This window comes from Bactrocera oleae, chromosome 3, assembly GCF_042242935.1.
Source record: "Bactrocera oleae isolate idBacOlea1 chromosome 3, idBacOlea1, whole genome shotgun sequence".
Taxonomy (NCBI): Eukaryota; Metazoa; Arthropoda; class Insecta; order Diptera; family Tephritidae; genus Bactrocera; species Bactrocera oleae.
The window spans coordinates 89,635,142-89,645,068 of record NC_091537.1 but is presented as its reverse complement, the minus strand read 5'-3'; the positions used below and the strand labels follow the sequence as shown (position 1 = coordinate 89,645,068).

Sequence of the window (9,927 nt, the reverse complement as noted above, 5' to 3'; positions counted from 1 at the left end):
GTTATCTTTAGTATTTGCAGTTAAAAGTATAAACATTTAATTTTTTTGTTTGCAATTATAATATTTGTTGCAAACACTTTTTTATAAAATTAAAACCATTTAAAATTTATTTAGGTATATATGAAATTTGCATATAAAAATAAAAAGGAATTGTATATAAAATATTAATATGGAAATTTCGGAAATTATATAAAAAAAATTGTATTCATAAAAAAAGACTTTTATGGCTATAGACTTAATTGCATTCTATTTTTTTTTAATATTAAAAACAAAATTTTTCCGTAACTTTTTAAAAAAATATTTTTCATAACATTTATTTTCACTTCTCGTTTTAATTTTTTTCTGGCTCAAACTGCTCTATTTATATTTCTTTGCCATTAGCCTATTTAATTCATATAACTAACAATATTTTATTATAATTTTAACCATTGGTTTTGAAAATTGTTGACACATATTTGTCTGCCAGTCGTTATCTACACTGTTATGCCAATCATTATTTTAGCAGTTAAATATATTTATTTTATGAATTATTAATTATGTTTTTTAAAACTCACCTACGACGTACAAGTTACCAACTAACAACACAGTCTGATTTTATGTAAGAATACAAATTCATCAATAGATTTTTATTTTTTATTTTTTAGCATTCTCTAAACATGCAGTGAGAGCGATAAAGCGACGAAAGTTCACTCTTTTTTCAAAACACGAATCAGGAAATTTTTATCATATCATATATTCATTTGTGATTTTTTTTTTGTAAAAATATTCGAAAAATCAATGCAACAATAATACGTTTGTTTAATTTGTGTAAAATATATAATAGTATTCATATTTTAAAATTATAATAAAATATTTTTAAACAAAACAAATCAATATTAATACATATGAACTTGTGAAACAACAACTCAAAATTGTTGGTGCTCAAAACTAGCTGCTAAAAGCGTTGCCAACAGTTACACATATAAAATAAAATTTTAATATAGCAGAAAAATAACGTTAAAGTGCGACGACTTGTTAAACAAAAAAAAACATTTTATTTTTTTTATAAGGTATTTATTTTTTCTAACCGACATTTGCTTATTTGCTTAAATATTTAAATTATTATTTGACTCTTTCTTCAAATGCTTATTATTCATATACATATATACTAGAATATAAAATATTTTTTAAAATCTAAAAGGCAAACGAAATGTTTTTAATAGCATGTGTCAACTTAAAGCGTAAATTACTTATTCGCAAATAACAAAAAACGTGAAAAATAAATGGGAAACATATGGAAACGTACATTTTGTGTATGTATGTGTTAAATAAGAATAATAATAAATATCGCGCTTTGCGCCAGCAATTTACGACAACTTTAAATATGACGGCGGCGAGCATTTTTTGCGCAAGAATTTTATAATATACAAAGGGAAGCAGGACACTAGGGTAATTATGGAGACCTTCCAGAGGAAATCATACGACCATATAAACTCCCAATCTGTGTAGAGAGACAGAGAGAGAGAAAAAGAATAAATTTTTGTTTTTAATTGCTCTAAAATCACAACTCACCAAAATACTCGTGCAGCACAGCCAAGGATATCAAGTACAGGGCCAAACTGAAGAGTTCAGCTAATACCATAAGGCTGTAAGAGGAAGAAGACATTTAGTTATTTTAGCAAAGTGAGACATTAGCTTAATACATTTTAATAACTAAATGCAAATAATAAACACGCATGACGATTTTATGCTACAGTGGTCCGATCTAAACAATTTGTTCGGAGAAACTTTGTGAAAAAATCTTGTCAAAGAAAAAAGTTTTCCATACAAGGATTTAATTTTGATCGGTTAGTTTGTATGGCAGCTATATGCTATAGTGGTCCGATCTGAACAATTTCTTCGGAAATTATGGCGCTGTCTTTGACAAAAATCTGTGCTAAATTTCTTGAGGATAACTTGTCAGTAAAAAAGTTTTCCATACAAGCCATTTATTCGGATCGTTCAGTTTGTACGACAGCTATATGTTATAGTGGACTGACATCGCCGGTTCACGCAAATAAGAGACTAGTTCGCGTATATACAGACAAAACGTATAGTTTTGGGAAAATTAATATAAGAAAAATAAATAAAAAAAAAATTAAAATAACTATTAAAATCGAATCGAGAGTTTAGTAACACGCCCAGTATTTACATTTTCACTTTTAACAAATTATTATCACTCACCGATGCCACGTGCGCACTGTCAACGCGACCATTATCAGCTCGGTGACAATGAGCGCCGAGAAGCTAATCGCCACAATATGTATGAATTCATCCTCGAATAATATGAGAGCGCCATACATAATCACACCGCCCTGGTATATGCTGATTAGCACCCAAATGAAGAAAGTCTTGTAGCTTAAACTACGCCCCTTGGATAGATCCTTGTACAACTCAGGATAAGTAACCGCTGTAGTCGACGTAATATCTTGATCCAGCACCAAAGAGAAAACGGGAAACATTGTGTACAACGTTGAATAGCCGACCATAAGGAAACCTTGATACAAAGCTACTGAACTGAGATAGAAGACGGCAGAGAAGACTGCTTGCAGTGTAGTTATAATTAAACCACGATGTATGACGAATTGTGAGAGCGCCGCCGAGCGTTTATACGAGCGACGTCCATGCACCAGCAGCAATTTGGCAATGTGTGAGAATTGTGGTACGCTAAAATCACCAGCAAGCGAAGCTTGTCTACCTTCACGTCCCTCGATGCCCACACCAGCATCGGCTTGTTGTATCATGCTGACATCGTTGCCGCCATCGCCGACAGCGCACGTGCGTTTGCCGGTGTGATGCTGTATGAGTTGCACCACTTGCGCCTTTTGCGTAGGACTGCAGCGGCAGCACACAACCGCCGGACTAGCGGTGGCAAGTTCGAGAAACTCCGGCCGATAGTATTGTAAGCAGACCTCAAGCGATTCACCTGATATAACCAATGCGTGTCCTTGCTTGCGTCTGAAATTATTCAACTCGGCATGCGCTTCTGTACGCGTCGACACGGAGCGCAATACATGCAGGCCCTGATTGCGTCCGATCAGCTGTGATGACTTGGCAATACAACAGGCGGTCTCGAGCTTATCACCCGTCAACATCCACACACGCACACCGGCGTTGCGCAGCAATTCGAGTGTGGGTCGCACGCCATCCTGCAGACGGTCCTCAACGCCTGCGTAAACATACCGGGAAATAAATTATGTGAAATACAAAATTTTCATTCACTGCGCTGCCTAACTTACCCGTCAAACATAGCAACTCCATTTCACGCTCCAATGACTCAATCACGGCGGCGACTTTTGCAACACGATCGGTTACGCTGAGGCGTGCCGCACTTATGCGTGTCTCAAAATCATTATATTGCTCTTCGGAGAGCACCTTCTTGGCGACAACCAAGGTGCGCAGGCCTTCACGTGCCATATTGCCCGATTCTTCGCTTAACCAATCGTTGTACTGCACGATGGAGGTCATGACTACGTCGGCGCCTTTGAGATAGAAAGTGATTTCGCCGGAACCCGAATCGCGCACTATAATGCCCATACGTTTACTCTCGCTCGTGAAGGGAAACAGCTGGAGAATTTGGAATTGCAGCATGCCATCTGCAGATTCAACTTTGGCTGTAAGAAAGCATGGAATAAGAGCAGGTAGAAACGAATATGAAATACATTCTCTCTGATTAAAAATTTGCATGCGATTAAAGCCAATCGGAAGAACTGAAATCAGTATATCTATTTATATTGGGCTAAGTGAAGTTATGAACTATCTTATTTTACAAAGGATATTTTGATCTGGTCATGGTCATCATTACCATCTAACTGTAGATTGATAGGTTCAGGAAACGAATTGTTTCGACGGCGTTGGACCACAGACAATGCGGTTACAAAAGAATTTGTTTAATGAAGCTTGAAAAAAAAACTGGTTATTTTCTTCTATCAAGCCTGTTGTTGTTGTGGTAGTGAGGTCCTGAATATGTAGAAATTTAACTAGCTGCAGTATCTAAAACGAAGTTGCACTAGGGTCACTCTAGTTTCACGCGGCTCACGGTCAGCGATGGGTGGTATTTCGACTCCAAGTACGCCATTCACTCGGGTCGATGGAAGTGTTGATAGTCTAAATTTGGTCGCGTCCGATATCGTGTAGGTATATTATTGAAGTTTGTATTTTAGAAATGTTCTGTTGATGTTCCTAGGAGACGAAGAGGAGTGAATGCACCATGCAGTTGTTCGACGGAAGCCTGGTGGAGGATTGAGTTTCGAGATGTAGAAGTTAAACAGTAGCGGGAAGAGGACACCACACTGAGGAACGCCCTGTTTACTTCTTTTCAGCTTAGAATTTACACCCCGAAATAGTACGGATGATTGACGACCACGCAGACAATTCATGGTCCATATCATCAGCTCCGGAGGAAGCGTGGATTTTTCAACGGCTTCCAGTGGCGTTGTGTGATTGACAGTGTCAAAAGTTTTTGACAAGTCCAATACAACTTGGCTCTCTCTGGGATGATCCTCTTACAGGGTGGTTGTTGATTTAGGCCACGAGTTATTTGGACGTTTATGAAATTAATTGCTACCAAGACTTACGGCGAGAATAAAAAAGGGTTTGGACCTAACTTTGTTTTAACCGTTGCTATGACTGAATCAATTAGTCTTCTATTTCTGAAAATTTTCTATAAACATAACTCTAAATCACTGATTTTATTTCTAATACTCACATTTTCTCGTTTTCATTTGCAAAGTCATCGAATTAATGTCACGTGCTATTAAAGTTAGCCCAACTTCGGCCGTCCACTTAACCAGCGCGATTTCATCGGGTGAGGAAGCCTGATACTGGTGCTCCGTTGAGCTGGTTTCAACGTTTATCACAGATTTTGTAGGTGAAGTGGAGCCGCCTGAAAAATTCCAGAAACCAAATGATAGATTTGTCATTAAATTGAAATTAATGTGTAATGCGAATACACGCACCTGCCGATGATGTGTAGGTCGATGACGTTGAAACAGATTTGTTATCGTCCTCATCAGTGATCGGTGTAACATTGTGACATAACGCCAACGCCTTAACCGCTTCCCATTCGCGCCAACCCTCCGGATGACGCATACGATTGCCGGAATACATCGGTTTGTTTGTTATAATTAACGGTGGCTGTTGTTGTTCAACCGCGCCGCTATTACCAGTGCCAGCGCTGCCGCCAACACCGACGCCCGGTGCACTTTGTGACAGTATTGTGGGCGCTAAATTTTGTATAATTTGACCGATGTGATGAAATGTGTCATTGTCATGTGAAACTATGCCCAAGTGTATTTTCTTGAAAACCATCTCATTTTGCGTCAACGTGCCGGTTTTATCCGTCAACACGTACGATATGCGACCGAGCTCTTCGGGTATAGTTGTCGAACGTACTACAGTACCTTGTATTTCCGGATCGTTTTGCATTTGCCACGAATAGAAGGCTTTGCCCATATCCAAATTGACACGCAAGCTGATGGGTATGATGTAGGAGAAGAGTAGTACAAAGCGGAACATGTAACGATACCAGGGACCGCTGAAGCCTTTAAGCATCATCATGACAAGCGACAAGCCGAGCACGGCACAGAAGAGCACCTGGCGGAATGAAAATTTATTATATTTTCTAATTTAGAGTATAAACCAAAAAAAAGCCGTTAACTTCGGTTGCACCGAAGCAATAATACGCTTCACAAATAAAAAAGTTTTCCATAAAAGAACTGGATTTTGATCGGTGAGTTTTTATGGCCGGTATATTAGCCAATTTGAAAAATTTGTTTGGAGATTTGTCAAATAAAAAAGTTTTCTATACAAGAACTTGATTTTGAAAGCTCAGTTTGTATGGCAGCTATATGCTATAATAGTCCGATATTAGTGGTTCCGAGAAATGTTAAGCTTTTTGAATGTAAAAGGACGTGAGCTAAATTTCAGATCAATATCTTAAAAAATGAGGGACTAGTTCGCATATACAGACGGACATGGCTAAATCGGCTCAGCACGTAACGCTGATGATTTATTTACATATTTTATAGGGTCTCTGACGTTTCCCTTTGGGTGTTAAAAACTTTGTGGCAAACTTAATACACACCTTCAGCGTATACATATTATATTTAAGAGGTAATGCTGCATGCCAGCAAACACATACCTTCGTTAGACCATTAATCTCCACATCGAGCAGTCCAACTTTCGAACGTGGCTGCGAATTATTCATTACGCTACGCGTTTCACAGCCTGTATAGATGACAATGCCTGTGGCGGTGCCCGCAGCAACCACTGTGTTCGCCCACAATGTGTTCTCAACATTTAGACCAGTTTCATCGCCACCATCGTGCTAAGAGAGAAACATAAAATTAAATGTTTGAATACAACTGTTAGTACTTGATTAAAAATTGTATGGATTTACAAAGAAAACTGTACCCACCATTGAGAATGTGCCTATGAAAGAGTGTATATCATTTTGTGGCTTTTCTATGTAAACACTGGCATCAATATTAAACAAATCGGAGTCCTTGTTCAACTTTTGAGTAAGCGGCACGGCTAAGCGCAATTTCCAATCGGTTTCACCTGTAAGAAAGTAGAAGGAAAATATCTTTATAATTCAATTGTATTATTAGCGTACACTTCACTCACCATCCAATTGGTCGGTGCGCACAAAAACGGAGCCACTCTTGTCGCTGGTGCGCAACAGCACTAAATCGGCCGGCACGCGTTCGTTCTTCTCCACAATTATCATATCGCCCACTTTAAGTTTCGATGAGGGCACCATTTCATAGCCTGGTGTCTCATTTACAGTTAGCCTCTTGTATTTCTGTGAATTCACCTCGTGATCACGTTGATGTCGCCGCAAATCGTCGACTGCCTCACGTCCAATTGTCACCATCAGCACGAAACTCAGCGGTCCCCAATAGGTGTACGGATAACCGATACGTATGTCGGGTATGAATTGTGACAATGCCATGAGTAGGAAATAGAGATTTAAAAAGAATCGGAATTGCTCGAATAGGACGAGCGGCAGGAACGTGATCACATTGTATTTTTGATTACGTATCTCGTTCGGTGGGAATTTTTCGGTAGTCGCACGTCCCAAGTGGACGGTGCGAGCGCGCAGTTCGCGTGGTGAAAACCATTTGCGCCAACAACTGTGAATGTGGAGAATTACGTTACAACGTTTAGTGGTTAAATAAAGAGATGTTATAAATTTTGTTGTTGGAAAGAAACAGTTTTATTTTAAAGATATCATTTTAGTTGTGACAGGATTTTTTGCAATATACTTTGATACTTATATACTATGCATAATAAATTTGCCAAATAATTTTGAAATTTTTTAACACGTTTCACAAGAACGAGACTAGTGTTTAATGACACGGATATATATTTGTTACACTTATTGACTTAAAATCATCAATTTTTAAATTTTCTGAAGCAATTTCAAATTTCAAGCATTTGTGTTCAACTTTTGATTAAAATAACTAGAAAACAATCAGTACTCATTGTCCCAAATCACAAATTTTTCGATTCAGTTCGTTAAAATTTTCCTCAAGATTTTGCAACTATTTGAAGCACTTGTTTCCTACTTTCTACACCAGACCATTTTTGGACAAATTTTCGAAAAAAAGTCTACAAAAATTCACAAGACTCACTAAAAAAGCAAGACACGCAAAATTCACTATTCAACCGATATTTTTCTCAAACCTACAAATAAAGTATCAGGAAAAATTTTGCGCTCAGCTTCAACTTCACCAATTCCTTGCCCGTGTCTTTATTTTCGACAACTTCCGACATTTTTGCATTACTTTCACAAATTCGTCATCGTCCAAGCCACACCAATAACTAACTGACTGGCTAGAAGCACAACAGCGGTCAGCACAATTCGAAAAATATGAAAAAATATAATAAAAAAAATAATAATGCATGATTTTAAAGTTATAGTAAGACAAGCAAACGTATTGATTTTCTGAGCGACACATTTGGGCTTATGGGCAATCGTTTAATTAACCAGGCATGGCTTTGTATGGCGAAAAAGCAACAAAAATCAAATACAAGTGGAATAATTACAACCATAAGCTAATTATTATTCATAACTTGAATGCGAACGAAAATAAAATAAAATAAATACAAATAATAACAAAATAACGCAAGTAAAATTCTGTGCAATGAATAATGTAAGGTGAGACAACTTGCAGCGCATAGCAGTGTTGGAGTGGATACTCATACATAGCTACATTGGAAAGGTTCAAAAGCAAAACAACCGCGGTTTTAAAGGCAATGGAAGAGCACGTTGTGCGCATAAAGGTAGTAATTAATAAAACAAACAAAACTAAGTTAAAATATGGCTTCGATTAAAAAAAAAAGTATGAAACTTGAGGTATTTTATTTAAAATGTGATATATTCAAAAAAAACACAAAAAAACGGTAATTTGCGTTAAACTAGAGTTGCAAATTAATCAATTACAATAATAATACTTCATAAGTATGGAAATTGCTGTTGTGACGAAATGCAAAATAGAAATATCGTTACTACTACAAAGAAGACAGCATGAACAAAATTATACTGATATAGTTTGCACAAAGGCTTTGAAAACGATGCAATAATATACCAACAACAATCGCAATTTGCATGAAAAGTCAACAATATATTGTGGCGTTGAACTGTTGTACATATTGTGTAAACATTCAACGGAAAAAAGTAGTTCGTCATAAATTTTAAATATTTACATGCATACATTTATACAACGCGTTGCACTTTTATTGCAATTTATATTACGTACATACGAACATTTTAAACACCCTCAACGAACACATTACCCACTGAATGTGCAGTAATAAAAACCAGCTGAACATTAGCAATTATAAATATGAGAGTGAGAAGCGAATAACAGAACTAGATATAACAATTCATTACGAATACTTCAATGCTACACTGGCAAGATTGAGTCAAGAGCATATATACGATCTATACCCATGTATGTATATCAGTATGATGTCATGGTTGTTACTTATAAAAAACATTTGTGGCGATTACGTCGAATATTAAATATGTAAGAAACTAGTAGAAGAGACTTGAACAGCAAACTTCAAAAGATCTGAAGCCAATTTTGAATAATAAAAAAATTCAAATTGTATTGAAAGTAGTAGCCCCACGTCCAGTGAAAACTGGAAATAAGTTGTCAAGCAAATGCTGATTATAAAACTACAGCTTGAAACTTTATATGCATATTATTCTTCATTACGGCACAGCGGCAGTGTAGTATAACTTTGTCTGCTTAACTGCAAAGTATCTGCTTTTTATTAGGTAAAAGTCGGATACATCAAAAATATGTCCAAAAATTATTTGGGTTGGTTGTGAAGTTATAACTACAAAAATTGTGTATGTATGGTATATAGAAATTTTTATACGGTCAAGGTCGCTAATAATATATACACACTCATATTTGCTTAATGCTTTTTATTAAATTAAACTTATAAGGGGAAAAGTAACAGATTTTACATTCAATTCGACAAAGTTTGTTATTATTTCTATTCGCATTTCTTCAATAGACTCGTTTGGCTTGTCACAACGAGTCAGTAACAAAATTAATATACTTGTATGTATTTATGTACATACATATGTATATGATATGTGTTTAGGTACATATATTGTATTGATCACGCAAGTAGTATTGCGTTGCTGCTTATCAAAACATTTCAATTACATTTTTACAAGAGAATGTTACAATTGAAAAATTCATATAAACACAACACATTTGTAGCTGTACATATAACAGTGAATATATCAAAAAAAAAAATATAGATGAAATGCGGGCAATAATAACCCAACAGCTTTCTCCAAAAATGGTAAGCTCCTCGCAAGTAAAACCAACATACAAAAAACTACTTTTCACTGCATTCAGCGCGAATGTGGGTCTACAGCGA

General features: G+C 36.4%; 1 protein-coding gene across 3 annotated transcripts in view; it reads right to left on the bottom strand.

Moving 5' to 3' along the window:
• Positions 1-592: 592 nt before the first annotated feature.
• The window catches only part of LOC106615776 (probable phospholipid-transporting ATPase IIB), a 36,894-nt gene continuing 27,559 nt past the window's right edge, over positions 593-9,927 (bottom strand). For 2 of the 3 annotated variants that reach the window (XM_070107193.1, XM_014232125.3), the window contains exons 2-10: positions 6,646-7,154; positions 6,437-6,579; positions 6,161-6,346; positions 4,977-5,613; positions 4,727-4,903; positions 3,258-3,632; positions 2,203-3,187; positions 1,552-1,625; positions 593-1,480 (exon numbers count right to left, since the gene is read on the bottom strand). In XM_070107193.1, coding sequence (XP_069963294.1) covers positions 1,347-1,480; positions 1,552-1,625; positions 2,203-3,187; positions 3,258-3,632; positions 4,727-4,903; positions 4,977-5,613; positions 6,161-6,346; positions 6,437-6,579; positions 6,646-7,154 — 3,220 coding nt within the window. In that variant the 3' untranslated portion in view covers positions 593-1,346. Of the gene's footprint in view, positions 1,481-1,551; positions 1,626-2,202; positions 3,188-3,257; positions 3,633-4,726; positions 4,904-4,976; positions 5,614-6,160; positions 6,347-6,436; positions 6,580-6,645; positions 7,155-7,711; positions 7,849-9,927 lie in introns of those variants that run through there. The other variant, XM_014232133.3, reaches the window with a different exon arrangement.